Here is an 18511-nt window from a genome sequence, read left to right as displayed (position 1 = left end):
TGGTGCGGATCCAGAAGGTTGTTCTGATTGAGATAACAGGAGAGTTGTTTAAAGACAGCGCGTTCAAGTGATTTAGACAGGAACGGGAGGAGAGAGACAGGCCTGTAGTTTATAACATCAGACGGGTTGAGAGTGGGTTTCTTTAGGAGAGGGTTTACTCTTGCCTCCTTGAGACTGTTTGGAAAGTGACCAGAAGTTAGAGAAGTGTTGATGAAATGGGTGAGAAACGGTAGAATATCAGGAGCGATAGTCTGAAGGAGGTTTGAAGGGATAGGGTCCAGAGGACAGGTGGTAGGGCGGGCAGAGGTAATGAGGGTAAGAACCTCACTTGGAGAGAGAGGGGAAAAGGAGGTTAGTGTGTTGGTGGAAGGAAGGTCTGGTGACCCAGCGGTGAGTAAAGGTGAGTCAGAAAAAGAAGAGCGAATATCATTAACCTTTTTTTCAAAGTGGGTAACAAAGTCGCTTGACAGAAGTGAGGAGGGGGGAGGAGCTTTTGGAGGGTCCAAGAGGGTGGAGAAGATGGAAAATAGTTTTTTAGGATTGGAATAGGAAGATTGGATCTTATCTTGAAAGAAAGTGCTTTTTGCCTGAGAGATCGAAGCAGAGAAAGAGGAGAGGAGAGCTTGATAGGTTAGGAGGTCGTCACGGTGTTTGGATTTCCACCATTCCACCAAACACACAATAGCCAGCATGTGTAATTCTGTGGGGGAGGGCTGGGCTGGACCCGTCCAAATCCAGTTTTGGAAAGTCTGCCGTGGTTCCATTCCATTTCAAAGAGCTGTTTGACACTCGGCATAACCTTGTCGCACTGCCACTCCAACATCCAATCACAGAGCTTGAGGGCTAATCACAGGGTTTGTAAAGCAAGGAGGATGTTGTAGTCCCAAACAATAGCTGGGGATTCTGGGTAGTGTAGTGTCTTCGGAAACTCTGTAATGTCTAAACTCCGAAAAAACAATTTGTTTCTCCGAATCGAAGGTTAAAAACACAAAAGCATTGTACACAATTTAAACCAATCAATATTGTGTAATTAACAAGGATAAACTGATGTTTTTTTAGTGGATGAGTAATGGAGATATCACTGTGTAATCATTTGACAGTGTGGGGAATACTTCTGGTTTTATTATGAAAACTTCGAGACCGGAAATACTGTTTTTACCCACGCTAACTTTACATGGAAGCTGCCCCATATACACGTTCTCCTGGCGAGACCTCAAATCATCTTCGTATATCTATCAAACTGTAGATCCTACACATCCACTGGACGTAGATTATAAAAGTACAATATACACTTCTCGCTAGAAATCTAATAAAGAAGCATTTTAATGGCCAAACTATTCCACAATTTAGGATTTTCCAGAGCGGGTTATTTGTGAATAAACGTCCCTCCGGAGCGTTTGCAATCGACAGGAGCATGTTGTTTCTTACATGACCACTAGAGGTGCTACACTTTAAAACGTGACTCTGGGTCGTATTTAGCTGCTGAACAATCGACCTATGGTCGTTTTTTGTAGGAGGACAGGCTGAACATATCAAGTGCCATCGGGCAGGAAACAAACCCCAAATTGCTCAAGTAGCAGGCAGGTCTATTATACTGAAGTGTATGTCAGTTGCTTTGGATAAGAGCATCAGCTAACAAACTTGTTATGTACCTTTCTGAAAATAGTTTACTTTTGTTGTTTAATATTGGTTTGGAGATTTCTCATCTTAATGTCATGTGATCGGAAGGGTAGAGTTTTATGGAACGATAAAGCTAATTATTCTCTAGGAAAGAACAGAGTGGACTTCCAGTGCAAACAGTTCAGTATTGGCACAGTATACAGAAACATGGCAAAAGAAAATAGACACAAATATTTGTTATCTTAAATGTCATGTGATCCAAATGGGAGAGTTTAACGGAATAATAAAGTTAAGTATATAATATTGACAGATACCTCTGTCTCAGTCTGTTGGGTTTTGATTGTCGCTCTTCAACACTTTCTAATCATTGTAGAAGATGGATGGAAAATAAAGTAATGAATCCGGCCTACTGAAATGGGCTGGTTAAAAAAAATATGACACTTTGTTGGGTTTGGTACACCGGTTCTTTCTCAAATGTTGCAGGATTGTAGAAGAGCTATACACGACAGCAATTCACAGAGCACATTAACATTAATGCAACGATGAATCAATTGAGTTAATATCAGCCATCAATAAACATGAAGAGTTTTGTTAGTCATTTGTTGTTCTATGCTATAGAATTGTGAGAACAAGTATGCTAGACCAAGTGAAGCACCTCAGTTAACTCTGAATCTTGTATATGAGTGGGAGTAACATGAACTAATTTCTTTCTTTATTGTGGATGTTTATTGTGGTTCTGGTTTTCTAGGATGAATACTTTGTATTAACCGATTGCTTCCTCCTCTACCAGTTATGTACATTCTAGATCATTATATTAACATTTGTGGCCATTAACAATGAAACACATACAATTCAATTCTCGGGGCGGGGGTGGGGGGTCTTTTTTGTGGTCTTCTTTCACACACACATCTTACCAAGTGTGTATGAACATCCTCACAAACCAACAAAGAACATGATCTATATAAAATTTAAGACAGAAAACTCCACACTGGTATCTGATCGTCAAATCACCGGATAACTTTATTTTAACTATATACAAACTGGTGAAATTTAGGAGCGGGGCTAGTCCTGGTGGGCTACCCAGGCTGAGTGACAAGGTGGCATCCAGGAAACTGAAATGTACAGGTCACTGCCATCGACACCAGGAACTTCCAGCTGGCAAGTTAGTACTCTGGGAGCCAACACACGGGCACCGACCAAGAGGGCGCCCCACGCCAACATACGTGGAGGTGCTGAGGAAGGATGTGGGGGTGGAAAGCTCCACAGAGCTGGCCGGGTGTATGGAGGACCGTGAGGATTGGCGAACCCGTTGGCAAACTCGTCTAAGGACGACCTAGTAGTAGTAGTCCTTGATTGGCTCAAGTTCACACCTTTTTAGGGGCGGGGCTAGTGATGTTGTCCCGGGGATGCTTAGGAGTTGATAAAGGAGATAATCCCACTGACGTCATCATTTGATTCCAAAAGTGGGTCTGGACTCGCGCCCATAGAGGCTGTTTACCAGTATAATGGCTCCCCCCAAAGTATAATTTATGGGTGGCTCCCCCCAAAGTATAATTTATGGTTTTTAAAGTTTTTTTTACTCACTGAGCACTCATTGCCACCAATGCAAATGCAAATGAGTGCTCACTGAGTAAAAAAAAACAAAAAACACACAAATTATACTTTGGGGGGAGCCATTATACTTTGGGGGCCCCCCAAAGTATTAACATGCTGTGGGAATCACTGGGGATAATAAATGAATACCTTAAACATTGGCAAAATGTTGCGAATCATGCGTTTTCTTTACAAGGTACTCAACCCCTTCATTTCTTGAACAGTTCAATGAGGTCTCAATGATTTACAAAGAAATGCAGACAAAGATTAACATGAATACAATTGACATTTTAATGACATGATAGCCAGAAACACTAGTTGATGTAGAGAATACCATGTACTTTGCCACATCTGCATTTACATGTCTATAGTGAGGAAGGGAAAATTGTTGTGATTACATTTATGAAGTTGTAAATATTATCTGCTGTTTTACTACATTAACTATCAAGTTGGACAATTGGAAAATACTCTGGAATTAAATGGATTTAAAGTCATGACAGTGGGACTAAGAAGCATTTTCAAGCCCTACTGCTCACAGGAAACAGCACACAGTTTATGAGGTGAAGGGTTGAGAGTGAAGCCTGTGCGTGGAGTCAGATCCAATTCATCCTCTGAAACTCCTGGAGCAGGAGTAAAACGAAAGTGTTGCAAGAGGCTGGTGAAGAAGATGAAGAGCTCCATCCTGGCCAGACTCTCTCCAAGACAAACCCGGCGACCTTGAAGAGAAATAAATGAAAGAGAATATGATCATCTCACCTGCAAGTCAGTGCACATCAAGAAGTGATGGCTAAATTCACCAACCTGCAGAAAAAGGCATGAAGGCATCTCGCTTGATGAACTTCCCGTCTTTGTCCAAGAAGTGAGCAGGATAAAAACTGCGGGGGTGTTCCCACTCACTCTCATCATACAGGACGGATGTCAGGAGAGGAAACACTGTGGTCCCCTGTGGAAAAAACACGGTATGATTTCCAATACTGTCATATATAGAGGGCGGATTCTATTGATTGAACCGGTTGAACAATGGATGTCTTACTAATATGAGCTAATGATTTAAATAAGGGCAATTGATTAAGTCAAGAAGAGCATATCTTTTTATTTGTTTAACCCTGTTCCTTGCTGATTAAGGTTAGCATTTTCTTCAGCTTAGGCAGATCTAAGGTGGTATGTCTAGTGTAATTTCAGTCACAGGACAGTCCTCCAGTTTTATTAGTCATTTGTGATTCATCCTTTCAAGTCATTTTGGATTCTCTAAATTAAGTTGTTCATTCATTCTGACCTTCTTAATGAAGTGACCCTGGAAAGTTACGTCTTGGCTTGTTTTGTGAGGAATGGCCATCGGGACGATGTTGCCCAGTCGCTGTGTCTCATGGATGACGGCGTCAGTGAAAGGCAGGCTCTTCCTGTCCTCTACCTGGGCTTGACGACTTCCTATCACCCTGCTTAGCTCTTCCTGGACCTGGTCTAAAAGATGAAACGTTTTTATAATTGAGATGATCTTTGTTGGTAAAGCACATATTGCTGCTTGGACTGTTGTATGATTTTTTTGGGGGCGATTTTAGGTTCCTTACCTTGTATTTTTGGATACTTGGCCATAAACAGAAGTCCCCATCTCAGGGTTGTTGCTGTTGTGTCAGTCCCGGCAGCAAAGAGATTAAGAACTGTCTGCAACAGGTTATTATCGTGGAAGTGACTATTGGTAATCCCAGATTCCTGCAGGTAAAGATTAATTATTGTAGTTATTTAAACCAATCGAATGTATGAATGTTACATATGAGGGATTTTGATCTTGTTCTTTCTTGTAGTTTTCATGACCGATTGGGTTTATGGATAGCCCTTTTATAATTTACTCAAAAGGGCTGACTATTGACAATCTAGTTGTGCTGTTATGTTAAATGTTTGTGTTTCATGTATTTGTGTATGCATATTTGTCTGTTGATGTTGGACATGGAGCTGCTGTGACGCAAGTCACATTTCAGACTTGATCTGACAATAAAGTAATATCGTATCGTATCGTATCGTATCACTAGTGGAAATCACATTTCTACGTGGCAAAGTGTGCATCTGGACCTGGTGACGACATTACCTATTGACGCAGCAACCACTGTAAGTTATATTCTTGTTTAATTAGACTTCTCGGTTTCATTTATTCGACTCTGTATAATTGTTACTGTAGCTTAAACGGCTAAATCGCTTTTGAGAGATTTTAAATCTCAGATCTGCTCAGGCGAAACCTGCTGCACAGGTCTCAGCACTCAAGCCTGCATTATTAACATAGGCAGGGCCAGTCTATTGTCGCCCATCAGCTGTAGATAGTTAACTAATTAACTTCAGCTGTGAGAACTGAGCAATCAGGCGTCCATTTCGGGTAGCTCTTTCCTGGAGCGTCAGCTTCAGCGGCAGACAGGCTAAGACTGACAAAGACATTAGAGTCCTACAGGAGTAAGACTGACAAAGACATTAGAGTCCTACAGGAGTCACGAGGGAGGCAAAGAGGAGGCAAATCCTACTTTGATTGAGCTAAGTATCGTTGGTGTTTTTAATTTTTAATTTTGTTGTTTAGCCCCTCATGCTATAATCATGTGTATTTTCTCCATTCCTGTTCATGTGTCTTCTCGCAATTATCACTGGCCCCGTGTATCTCGTAATCGATATAACCGGCCTGCTCTCGTCTATCCCACGTGCTCCACTGAGATCCAACATCTAGTTTCAGGTGGCCTGTGGAACTGCCAGTCAGCTGTTCCTAAGGCTGACTTCATCTCTGGCTACGCCTCCCTGCAGTCTCTGGATTTCCTTGCTCTCACTGAGACCTGGATTACTCCATCCAACACATCCACCCCAGCAGCTCTCTCCACTGCATATTCCTTCTCCCATACACCCAGACCCACTGGCAGAGGAGGTGGCACTGGTCTCCTGCTCTCTCCCAAATGGAGCTTTTCCCTCTTCAAGCTACCAAACTTCACTCCTTCCACCTTTGAGTTCCATGCCGTCACAGTAACCCATCCTATACAGTTAACCATTGTTGTTCTCTACCGTCCACCAGGCGCCTTGGGGGACTTCTTGGAGGAATTAGATCATCTCCTCTCACACATCCCTGAAACTGGCCCTCCCGCTGTACTTCTCGGAGACTTCAACCTCCAGATGGGGAAGATAGACGAACTAACATCTCTGTTAACCGCCTTTGCTTTCTCACTCTCTCCGTCCCCACCGACTCATAAAGCTGAGAATGTCCTTGATCTCATATTCTCAAGGAACTGCGCTACTTCTAACCTCTCTGTAAACCCGCTCCACACATCCGATCACTTCTTCATTTCATTCTCTCTATCCCTTTCCAAACATAACAAACTAATCTCTTCCCATCCTACACTTGTCCTCCGTAACCTTCGCTCCCTCTCTCCCTCTACCTTTGCCTCGTCGGTGCTCTCAGCCCTCCCTTCCTCTGATTCGTTCCAACTACTGCCTCCAAACTCTGCTGCAGAAACTCTCCTCTCTACTCTCTCATCCACTCTGGACTCGCTCTGTCCTCTGACATCTCGGCAGGCTCGTCAGTCCCCTCCGGCTCCCTGGCTAAATGATGCACTGCGTGCTAATAGAACCGTCCTTAGGGCAGCAGAGCGGAAATGGTGGAAATCCAAACACCGTGACGACCTCCTAACCTATCAAGCTCTCCTCTCCTCTTTCTCTGCTTCAATCTCTCAGGCAAAAAGCACTTTCTTTCAAGATAAGATCCAATCTTCCTATTCCAATCCTAAAAAACTATTTTCCATCTTCTCCACCCTCTTGGACCCTCCAAAAGCTCCTCCCCCCTCCTCACTTCTGTCAAGCGACTTTGTTACCCACTTTGAAAAAAAGGTTAATGATATTCGCTCTTCTTTTTCTGACTCACCTTTACTCACCGCTGGGTCACCAGACCTTCCTTCCACCAACACACTAACCTACTTTTCCCCTCTCTCTCCAAGTGAGGTTCTTACCCTCATTACCTCTGCCCGCCCTACCACCTGTCCTCTGGACCCTATCCCTTCAAACCTCCTTCAGACTATCGCTCCTGATATTCTACCGTTTCTCACCCATTTCATCAACACTTCTCTAACTTCTGGTCACTTTCCAAACAGTCTCAAGGAGGCAAGAGTAAACCCTCTCCTAAAGAAACCCACTCTCAACCCGTCTGATGTTATAAACTACAGGCCTGTCTCTCTCCTCCCGTTCCTGTCTAAATCACTTGAACGCGCTGTCTTTAAACAACTCTCCTGTTATCTCAATCAGAACAACCTTCTGGATCCGCACCAGTCTGGTTTCAAGGCAGGTCACTCCACAGAAACTGCTCTCATTGCTGTCACGGAGGAACTGCACACTGCCAAAACTGCATCCCTCTCCTCTGTCATCATCCTGTTGGACCTGTCTGCTGCATTCGACACGGTGAATCATCAGATCCTCCTTCGCACTCTCCAAAAACTTGGAGTTTCAGGCTCTGCACTTTCCCTCCTCACCTCATACCTGAAAGACCGTACCTACAGGGTGACTTGGAGAGGGTCTGAGTCCGACCCTTGTCAATTAACTACGGGGGTCCCTCAGGGCTCTGTTCTTGGTCCCCTCCTCTTCTCCTTGTACACAAACTCGCTCGGATCAGTCATTAGCCCGCATGGTTTTTCTTACCACTGCTACGCTGACGACACCCAATTAATTCTGTCCTTTCCCCGCTCAGAGACCCAGGTCGTCGCACGCATCTCTGCTTGTCTAGCTGACATCTCTCAGTGGATGTCTGCTCACCACCTCAAGCTCAACCTTGACAAGACTGAGCTGCTCTTCCTCCCGGGAAAAGATTGTCCAACTCTTGACCTGACAATCAACATCGGCACCTCAGTTGTTTCCCCCGACTCAGACTGCAAGGAATCTGGGTGTGACCCTAGATAACAACCTGTCCTTCACTGCAAACATCGCTGCTACAACCCGTTGCTGCAGATACACGCTTTACAACATCAGGAAGATACGTCCCCAGCTGACTCAGAAAGCGACTCAGGTTCTGGTCCAGGCTCTCGTCATCTCACGCCTAGACTACTGCAACTCCCTCCTGGCTGGTCTACCTGCATGTGCCATCCGACCTCTGCAGCTCATCCAGAATGCAGCGGCTCGTCTGGTTTTCAACCTTCCTAAATTCTCCCACACCACTCCGCTCCTCCGCTCCCTTCACTGGCTTCCGGTAACTGCTAGAATCCACTTCAAGACACTGGTACTTGCTTACCGTGCTGCGAATGGATCTGGCCCTTCCTACATCCAGGACATGGTTAAACCGTACACCCCAGCGCGTGCACTACGCTCTGCATCAGCCAAACGACTCGTTGCGCCCTCGCTGGGGAAAACACGTGGGTTTGCTGTCCTGGCTCCAAGATGGTGGAATGAGCTCCCCATTGACATCAGGACAGCAGATAGCTTGCACATCTTCCGGCGCAAACTGAAAACTCATCTCTTTCGACTCCACTTCGAGCGTTAGAACGATTAACGAAGCACTTTTATACTAATAAAGGACTGGATTACCTAAAGCCAGTTGAGTAGCACTTGAAATGTTTGGCTCTATGAAACCTGATATACTTATATGATTCTGTTTTCTTCAAGGTTGTGTCTTCCTGGTCGAATGTACTTATTGTAAGTCGCTTTGGATAAAAGCGTCAGCTAAATGCAATGTAATGTAATGTAATGTAATATAACAGTAAAAATATTTGTTAAAAAATCAATAATTCCTTTTTGAACTTATATGAATAACAATTTGAGATACTTACAATAAATGTTGAAAAGGATAGTGACTAGTGTAAGTGTAATTTCCCATATCAGTTGTCTCTATCACAACATATCTCAAAAACATTTTGGCCCAAATTACCATAATCCTTACTAAATTCAAATTTGACTAGATCTACAATTAATTGTATACATCTCAAGTATAAAAGTTACTTGTAAAAATATAAGTTTTACTAGATGGATATTAGAACTCGGTAATAGTTTTCTGAAATTCAATCCTAGATATCTTACATTTAAATTCATACATATTAAATTATAACATTTCATTATAAACCAACATATCAACAGTTTACTCTTTTCTTGTCTAAATGTATTTTTTACTAGGGATGCACCCATACATCGGCCAGAGGGACGATGTTCGCCCTATTTAGGCGCCAATGATTTTGTTATTTTTTCTCGCGTTCCGTCATAACATTTGCGGCACCCGTAGTTCATTTACATATAAAAAAAACATTAACTAAAGAAAACAAAAAATGTCGGCAGTGTGGGATTATTTCATTGTTTCACCCAGAGATCCGCAATTTGCAGTTTGCAAAAAGTGTTCCGTTAAAACGGAGCGCTCTCTTTTCCTCTCTCCCTCTCTCTCTTTTCCTCTCTCCCCTGACAGCTGGTCCGTATCCGTCTCATGCAGCTCGCTGATCCAGTAATGAGTGATCCGACAGTGAGGAATAAATATATTTCTAAATAGTTTAGGTAGATTCAGAGGTAGATGAAATAGCTAAGTGTGATTTCTAAATCTAAACGTGTGTTTTGTTCCGCTCACCGGCCCCCTCACAGCGAGCAGACCTGCAGGTGATCCGGTAGAGCTCCATACTTTCTAAACAGCGTACTATGATGTTATAATAACGAACTTGCTCAGCCTTTGAAACTGAAACCATTTTGCGAGAAATAAATGTGTTTTTCCTGGCACAAAGTGGAATAACAACAGTGGAAACAAATTACATTAAAACATCGGCATCGGCCAAATTGTCATTCTTAACATCGGCATCAGCCAAGAAATGTTGCATCGGTGGCAGATTTCCCGTTAGCCGGTAATTACCGGACTATGACCGGTAAAATATGCTGAAGACCGGCAAATCTAAATCTCTCCGGTCAAAGTGTCCGGTCAAAATAATTTCCCCTTAGCGCAATACTGCATCAGTTGCGCAACTTGCGCCACTTATGTAACAGACAAGAATAGTCAATTCTAATGTCTAATTTCCTGTATGGGTTGATTGTGCGTTGATCTGTTGGTAATGCCTCAGGGTTCCGGTGGGCATGTAAACAAATGCATAATGCTGCGCTATACTTTGCGGCCTCACCCGGTTGCATAGCGACGCTTATTGTTTAGGTGTCTTTTAATAAGCAGGTAGACCTATCATTAGCTAGAACTAGCTAGATCTGATCGATATGGACATAAACGCGACGAGTAAAGTCTAATCTGACGGGAGAGAGAGATCAGCTGCTGCTGACGAGTCGGCACGCAGCTCTGCATAATCACATGCAGCGGTGAGCGGAACAAAACACACACTTCAGGTTAGAATATCACACATAGCTATTTTAATGACCTCTCAAACTACCTAAACTAGTTATTGATATGTTTAGTTTTACTGTCGGGTCACTCATTACTGATCTGCGAGCTGCATGATACTGACGGGCTGTCAGGAGAGGGAGAGAGCGCTCCGTTTATTATTCCCGTGTTATTGTAAATTCCTGTACACTTTTGAATAGTTAATCTACTATAATTCGTTTGTTTAATATCGAATCATATCAATTTGTTTTAAAGCTAAATAAATAACAAAGAAGACCTTTGACCGGAACTTTCAAATTTTGTTCGGAAGATTTAAACTTGACCGGCGAAAAAATATTCTAACGGGAACTCTGATCGGTGCATCCCTAATTTTTACACATCTAGGATTCTATTTATGATATCTATGATGAAGAACAATTGTTCATAAATAAGAATATAATTTTCTTGATTCCAACAATGTACATTTTCACTACTGATTAAAGGCTTGCACCTCAATCTTTCTCACTAATAAATCTACTTGTGGCCTATGGAGAGTGTAGACAAACAAAGCAGTAACGGGTTGATCAACCAGTGTTTTTTGTTAAGGTTGGTGATGAAATTCTTGCCAACCTCCAGATTTTGCTTTCGGAGCAGAAATGAGTCCACAAAGCCTCTGCACATCTGTGGATTGAAGGTCTCTTTCAAACGTGTAAACAGCCGTCGATTCTGTTCCTTGTTTGCAGCAACCATCGTGTGGACTTCCTTTCTGTTAGCAATCCATTTACCAATCCATGGGAACATGTTATATACCTGTTCAAAACGAACTGGCAATGAAATAGTGTTCAAAAGACAAGTGACACATTTGTCATGTTCATATTGTATATGAACATTAAAACAACATCTGAAAGTGTAAGCTTAATAAACATATGAAATAGCACCTGTATCGACGGGGAGCCCAGGAGTTGAATATTCCTGTTTGTTCTTTCTACCAATGAAGTAAACTCAGGATCATCATATTCAAATCTGCTACCATAAACAATGGAGCAGATAATATTAGAGACTGCACAGTTCATTGGTTGGGCTGTATCAAAAGCTTTTCCTGTAGAAAGGATTACAGGAACATAAAAAAGGAATCACAAGCATTGGCAAAATGCTGTTTCTCATGTTGTTGGTTTTAATAAGACACTTACCTTTGCATTTATTAAACACTTCAATGAGGTTTGTGCATTCCTCAATGATTTTGTCCTCACAAGCCCTCTTACCCATCCCAAAGTCTCTGAGGTTAGTCAAGGCAAAGCGCCTCATCTCTTTCCATGATTCACCGTTGGAAAATATAACGCCTAAGATTAAAAAATGTTTTAAGTTAAACAAGATTAGACTAGGTTGCAACCAAGTTTATGGCTGCGTCGTATTTGATCAAATTGTTGCCTACTGCCCAATCAGCTGTTTTAACAAACAAGAACAAATATTTTGTGTAAACAAATCTTGCTTTCCTTACCATGGCTGTTACCAGTTTCCGCTATGATTTGCATTGTATCTCTGTCTCCAAACTCTTCAGCGTAGTTGACAAGGGCCTCCTTCACTGTTTTATATCCAGCCAGGACCACCACTTTTTTGGATCCCAAATATACTGTGAACACTGATCCATATGTTTTGGAAAGCTAAGAATACCGGGGCATAATGTCAAGTTTTTTTTAAGTAACCAAAAACACAAATTAATTTGATTGAACCTTTGTGACATTGCTACCTGAAGTGCACATCCAACAAATCACCCTTAAAGACATGCTTGTTATTCCAGTCATTTTCTCACCTCCAGAAATGTGTGGTAGGGTCTTTTAAGGTCAATCTGCAGCAGGTTTCCGATGATGGGAAGTGGTTTTGGACCTGGAGGTTCCTTTCCTTCATCCTGGGAACTAAAATTGGAGGTTGAGACGATAAATACGAGCAGCAGGACCACCAAAGCCCCAAACAAGGAGATAGAGCTGCAAGACTGAAGGAGAACATCTATTATCCCCATGATTTAAAAAAAGAAAAAGCGTTCTTGACAGCTTACTGAAAAAAACGATTCTGGATGTTGTGCTTTGTGTGTTGAAGAGTCATTTCTTTTATATTTGCTGCTGAGGGAAACAGCCCTGCCAAGGGTAGGGCTGGTTTCAACCTTTGTTCTTATCAGCACACTTCAGAAGAGAGTGTTTGTTTTTGATATTGGTTTACGGTTTTCTTATCTCAAATGTCATATGATCAGACGCAGAGAGCTAGCTTGGTCTGTACAGAGGTTAGAGACTAGTGAGGTTAAGGAGAGGTTTAACCTGGACAAGTCCTGGGGCCTCATTTATAACGCCGTGCGTAGGATTCACGTGGGAAGGTTGCTTACGTAGTAGAAATCCAAAAAATAGGTACAGAAATGTTCAAACATTTTCCGATTCACTAAACATTGCGTACCGGCGAGGAAAGTGCGTACGGCACTTCCTACGCCGGTTTCCCTTTATAAATCACAATGGAATCGAAATGCGGTGCAGCTTTTGCGGGCTTCACGTAACGCCCATATTTGCCTATAAATAGTCAAAGAAACGCCCATTCATTCATTCATTTTGACTGACTTTATGAAGAAGATCGCAGGAAATGACGACAGAACAGCTAAAAAAGACATCTCACACCGTGTCAGATTTTGGTTATTTTGGGGAGGTCGAGATAAATCATATTGTTCGGTGGATGCAGTTTGATCCAGAGTAGCAGCATGGAGGTCGGATCGTCACCAAAATAAATAAATAAGTGGTCTGAAAAAGGTTCATGACAAAATAAATACACATAGCCTTCCTCAGGCAGTGTGTTTGTACCGGGGACTGGAGACACCCCCTTGATGAGAGACTGTAAGAAATGATCGGGGAATCCCTCCGGAGTGGAGTCATGACGACTGGATCTGACATATGGTGTTCTTAGTTTCCATACCTCCTGTGTTTTACGAGCGACTTATCAAGACTTGGCAAACGGCATAAAACACGATTTAAAACCATGCTCGTATCTACAACCTATAGAAATGCAAAACGGCGTCAGTTTAGACGTAATTCTGTCCTCCTGCTTACGGCATAATTTATGAGAAAACATTTCATAACATTAACACAACATATTCGAGGTGGTTTTAAATAACATATCCGTATTTATTTATTCCTCCAAGTTATGTTTTTGTGTGCACTGAGGAGTCGCAAACAGGCGTTTGTTAAATTTTTAAGATTGGCTTTAATCAATGTTTGATTTAGAAAACTCTTGAAATGATTAATGTTACTGGATCATATATGCATCAAATGACTTAACATAAAATGGTGTTAAAGATCATCTTGATAAAACGTTTCATATGAAGTTGTTATGTTGTTTTCTTTTATCTTTCACTCATTCTTATCTCTGTTGATCATTTCTTTACAAAACCAAGTACGTACGTTGTTAAAATTAAAAGTTTAATTTTGCCCCTACACAACAATAAATACGTGTGCCTTTTCCTGCTGGTAACTTTTTGCTTGATTTTCATAAAAACAATAGCAATTTAGACAAAATATCAGCCATCCATTGAACACAAAAGTTTGTGTCTGTGTCTGTTGTATTTTATAGGATTGTGTCAACAAGTTTGCTAGAACAAGCGAAGCACCTCAGTTATCTATGAGTCTTGTATATGAGTGATAGTGACTTGCTGCACAATTTTATATTTTATTATGGATGTTTATTGTGGATATGTGTTATAACGTGACAAAATGTATTTCTACACTACCTCAGGTAACATCGTGAGTCGAGACCCATATTTACTGGGCATGAATATGACGTGTCCGGGATACACAGACATATATTTTTTCAATAATACTTTATTATGAAAAAAAGACAGTCAGAGTGCCTTTAAACATTTGGATGTTAGTTTCCTACAAGATGTCAATAGTGTGTTCAGTACTATTCAGTCAAAATGTCACGATTCTTGTGTTGTGTCACGTTTTTAGTTTTGTGTGTCTGGTAGTGGGTGTTTTTCTGTTCTCCTTGTCATGTTTTCCTCCCTGTGTATTGTCTGGTCTTTCTCCCCGTGTTTTCCTGTCTGTCGTTAGTTTCCCTGGTGTGTCTAATTTCCTGATTGTTTTCACCTGTCACCCCTTCTGTGTCTCCTGTGCTCATCAGTGTCAGCCCCGCCCCTGATTGTTCCCACCTGTGTCTTGTTACCCTGTGTTTAAATTCCCCTGTCTCCCAGTGTTCAGTGTCGGTTCGTTTTTGTCTCTTGTCATGTTCAGGTTTATGCGTTTGGTCTATTGCCATGGTAAGGTCTTGTCTCTTGCCACAGTCAGGTCTATGCTCTTTTTGTGCTATTGAAAAGTGTTGTTCCTCACCACGTGAGCGATTTTCATTTTGTTCTTATTTTTGAAGGTGATAAGGACATTAATGAAGTTGTATATATTTAGTCCTATTGCACTACATGAAATATCATGCTAAACTCATTAGAATGACTCAGAATCAGAACTCCTGAATTTTAATGAATATGAAGTGATGACAGTGGGACTAAGCAGCATTTCCAAGCCCTACTGGTCACAGGAAACAGCACACAGTTTATGAGGTGAAGGGTTGAGAGTGAAGCCTGTGCGTGGAGTCAGATCCAATTCATCCTCTGAAACTCCTGGAGCAGGAGTAAAACGAAAGTGTTGCAAGAGGCTGCTGAAGAAGATGAAGAGCTCCATCCTGGCCAGACTCTCTCCAAGACAAACCCGGCGACGTTGAAGAGAAATAAATGAAAGAGAATATGATCATCTCACCTGCAAGTCAGTGCACATCAAGAAGTGATGGCTAAATTCACCAACCTGCAGAAAAAGGCATGAAGGCATCTCGTTTGATGAACTTCTCATCTTTGTCAAAGAAGTGAGCAGGATAAAAACTGTGGGGGTGTTCCCACTCACTCTCATCATACAGGACGGATGTCAGGAGAGGATACACTGTGGTCCCCTGTGGACAAAATACAATTGGATTTTCATTACTCTGGTTTGTTTTTATTTATCATTGATGAAAGGAAATGTATTGCACCGTTTTTCATTCATTCTGACCTTCTTAATGAAGTGACCCTGGAAAGTTACGTCTTGGCTCGTTTTGTGAGGAAGTGCCATGGGGACGATGTTAGCCAGTCTCTGTGTCTCATGGATGACAGCGTCAGTGAAAGGCAGGCTCTTCCTGTCCTCTACCTGGGCTTGACGACTTCCTATCACCCTGCTCAGCTCTTCTTGGACCTTGTCTGGCAGAAGAAAACGTTTTTGACTTCATGAAGATGATGTTTTTGTTGGTAAAGAAAATATTGCTGATTGGACTGTTAATTGTAAGACATTTGTTTAGAATTTAGGCCCCTAACCTTGTATTTTTGGATACTTGGCCATAAACAGAAGTCCCCATCTCAGCGTTGTTGCTGTTGTGTCAGTCCCGGCATTAAAGAGATTATGAATTGTCTGCATCAGGTTTTTATCGTGGAAATGACTGTCCGTAATCCCAGATTCCTGCAAGTAAATATGAATCGGTGCTTTCAGTCAACAAACCTGTTCCCACACTTTGACAAGTGACATAAAAGGGAATTTGATCTTGTTTTTTGAGGTAGTAGTGATGGTTGAGTGAGTTTATTGCAATACTTTTTTCTTTTAATGAAAAGGGCTGACTATTATCAATTTAGTTACAACTTGTGGAAATAACATTTCAAAACTTCCATTTGTTCATTTACAATTTTTGCAAAAATAATTTGATTATTAAATATCAGTATTTATTTTAATCAATTAAAGAATGTATGATGTTGAACAACATTGTGACCAGGTAAATGTAATTTCCCTTTTCAGATATCAACAGCAGAGATGTGGTTATGTTGCTTCCCAACCTCCAGATTTTTTTTGCGGAGAAGAAAGGCATCCACATAGCCTTTGCACATCTGTGGATTGAGGGTCTCTTTCAAACGACTAAAGAGGTGTTGATTCTGTTTTGTGTTGGCAGAAATCAACATATTGATCTCCTTTCTGTGAGCGACAAATTTACCGATCCATGGAAACAAGTTATATACCTGTTAAAGAAATTGTTGAAAAAAAGAAAGTAAAAAATGCAATATTTGTTCAATAAGTTGCCGCAATGGATGTATTATGTAAATCACATTCGAAAGTCTAAGCGTTAAAACATTTGATGACCTGTATCGATGGTGCGCCCACAAGCTGAATAGTTCTGTTTGTTCGATCTACCAGTGATGTAAACTCTGCATCATCATATTCAAATCTGCTGCCATAAACAATTGAGCAGATAATATTAGAGACCGCATAGTTCATGGATTGAGTTGTATCAACATTTTCTCCTGTAAAAAGGGAAATGGTGAAATTATAAATATCACATGCATTGTCTTGACAAGTGTTGGTTATCATACAAATAATATAAGACACTTACCTTTGCATTTCTTAAACACTTCTATGAGGTGCTCACATTCCTCAATGATCTTGTCCTCAGAAGCCCTCTTACACATCCCAAAGTCTCTGAGGTTAGTCAAGGCAAAGCGCCTCATCTCTTTCCATGAATCACCGTTGGACCATAGAACCCCTGAAATGTAGTTCAGCAAACAATGTCATGGAATTAAATCATCGAAGGCAAAGGATGTGGAAATGAAAAGGATAAGTATTTGGTAAAACATTTATTACCGTGGCCTTGATTATAATCATGCGTAATTTGCAGCATGTCTCTATCTCCAAACTCTTCAGCTCGATTGAGAAGTGCCTCCTTTACTGTCTTGTATCCTGCCAGGACCACCACTTTTTTGGGTCCCAAATAGATGGTAAACACTGATCCATATTTCTTGGAAAGCTTAAGAACAACATAATGTCATTACATTTTCTTTTCAAAACACACAGAATAAAGCAAACAAGACAAGAGAGCTTTGTGATAAGCAGAAACTGACTCTAAAAGAAAGCTTCTTGTACGCCAATGCCTCACCTCCAGTAATGTGTGGTAGGGTCTCTTAAGGTCAAGCTGCAGCAGGTTGCCTAGTAGCAGAAGTGGTTTCGGACCTGGAGGTCCCTTTCCTTCGTCCTGGGATCCGAAGCTGGAGGAGGAGACGATGTAGACGAGCACCAAGACCACCAGAGCTCCCAAAAGAGAGCTAGTACTCGAGGCCTGGAGAAAAATATCTAATATTCCCATGACTTTAATCAAGTGTTCTGAAGTTGCTCCAACTCTAACTTGTTTGCTGTGTGAATGCAGCTGGCTCTGGTTGAGTGAGGAGGAGAGATTTATTTTAGTAGCTGCTCCTTTGATCTTATTAGAACTTTTGAGAACAGTCTATTTGTTCTGTTTGACATTAACAAGATTGATTTGCACTTTTGCTACCTCAGATGTCATGTGATCATCGAGGGATTGGCTTGGCCTGTACAGAGGTTGATAGGACAAGTGAGATTACATTTTGGCCAAATACCAATAACCCATGGACACAGTGTTGGGTTGGGTGGAGGGGTGAGTGGGGGCCTGCAGTAATGATTGTCTGTGCTGACATTATTCTACTGGTCAAAACAGTATTCATGCACTCTCATTGTCATCGACTCAGACTCACAGTACACAAGCATTTTGAATGGAGAAAGAAGGAAATATTATAGTTATACGATACATCCTTTAATGATTACATGATCAGCAGCAAACTGATTACATTGCAAACGTTTGAGCATTTGCTCATAGAAGTTATCTCACCGCACTTTTCATAAAGGGCAGGCAGACACACTACTTGCGGCTGACATTTCTGGCAGGTATTTTGCAAATGTTTTGAATTAGAGATCGGGTCAATGCCACAAGGGTTTCCCTGAAACTAGGACACAGACACATGGACAAACTCAGATTAATGATTTACCTAGATTTCAAAAACTGTATTGTAAAAAAAAACATTAACTTTATTGGATTCAATAAACGTCACAGGACTCTATCCAATGTATAGATTGGTGGCAAAGATCATCATAATAATAATTTCAATTTATATAGCGCCTTTCACGAAACCCAAGGACGCTT

The 18511-nt window shown here is 41.5% G+C and overlaps 2 protein-coding genes across 3 annotated transcripts; both read right to left on the bottom strand.

Moving 5' to 3' along the window:
• Window positions 1–3480: 3480 nt before the first annotated feature.
• On the bottom strand, window positions 3481–12793 carry LOC117533074 (cytochrome P450 2K1-like). 2 transcript variants are annotated; one of them, XM_034196700.1, is made up of 9 exons: window positions 12300–12793; window positions 11988–12150; window positions 11680–11829; window positions 11428–11588; window positions 11120–11299; window positions 4782–4923; window positions 4490–4674; window positions 4015–4156; window positions 3481–3929 (listed from the first exon to the last, which is right to left on the bottom strand). In XM_034196700.1, the coding sequence occupies exons 1-9, from the start codon at window positions 12504–12506 to the stop codon at window positions 3739–3741; spliced, it is 1521 nt and encodes a 506-aa protein (XP_034052591.1). In that variant the 5' UTR covers window positions 12507–12793; the 3' UTR covers window positions 3481–3738. The 2 variants fall into 2 exon arrangements, with proteins under 2 accessions (XP_034052591.1, XP_034052592.1); XM_034196701.1 differs by having other exon boundaries at window positions 11988–12128; window positions 12300–12317.
• Window positions 12794–14324: 1531 nt separating this feature from the next.
• Window positions 14325–17795, bottom strand: LOC117533075 (cytochrome P450 2K1-like). Its single transcript, XM_034196702.1, has 9 exons — window positions 17453–17795; window positions 17161–17323; window positions 16913–17062; window positions 16663–16823; window positions 16362–16541; window positions 15852–15993; window positions 15553–15737; window positions 15313–15454; window positions 14325–15227 (listed from the first exon to the last, which is right to left on the bottom strand). The coding sequence occupies exons 1-9, from the start codon at window positions 17657–17659 to the stop codon at window positions 15037–15039; spliced, it is 1521 nt and encodes a 506-aa protein (XP_034052593.1). The 5' UTR covers window positions 17660–17795; the 3' UTR covers window positions 14325–15036.
• Window positions 17796–18511: the final 716 nt, after the last annotated feature.

This window comes from Gymnodraco acuticeps, unplaced genomic scaffold (genome assembly GCF_902827175.1).
Source record: "Gymnodraco acuticeps unplaced genomic scaffold, fGymAcu1.1, whole genome shotgun sequence".
In the NCBI taxonomy this organism is placed as follows: Eukaryota; Metazoa; Chordata; class Actinopteri; order Perciformes; family Bathydraconidae; genus Gymnodraco; species Gymnodraco acuticeps.
This window is presented reverse-complemented; position numbering and strand designations above follow the sequence as displayed.

Coding starts and splice junctions, on each gene's coding strand:
- LOC117533074 (XM_034196700.1), bottom strand. CDS start 12,506: ATGGGGATAATAGATGTTCTCCTTCAGTCTTGCAGCTCTATCTCCTTG. Junction 11,300..11,427: donor TGGGCTCCCCGTCGATACAG/GTGCTATTTCAT, acceptor CGTTTTGAACAG/GTATATAACATGTTCCCATG. Junction 4,675..4,781: donor CAAGTATCCAAAAATACAAG/GTAAGGAACCTA, acceptor TTCATCTTTTAG/ACCAGGTCCAGGAAGAGCTA.
- LOC117533075 (XM_034196702.1), bottom strand. CDS start 17,659: ATGGGAATATTAGATATTTTTCTCCAGGCCTCGAGTACTAGCTCTCTT. Junction 16,542..16,662: donor TGGGCGCACCATCGATACAG/GTCATCAAATGT, acceptor TTTCTTTAACAG/GTATATAACTTGTTTCCATG. Junction 15,738..15,851: donor CAAGTATCCAAAAATACAAG/GTTAGGGGCCTA, acceptor TTCTTCTGCCAG/ACAAGGTCCAAGAAGAGCTG.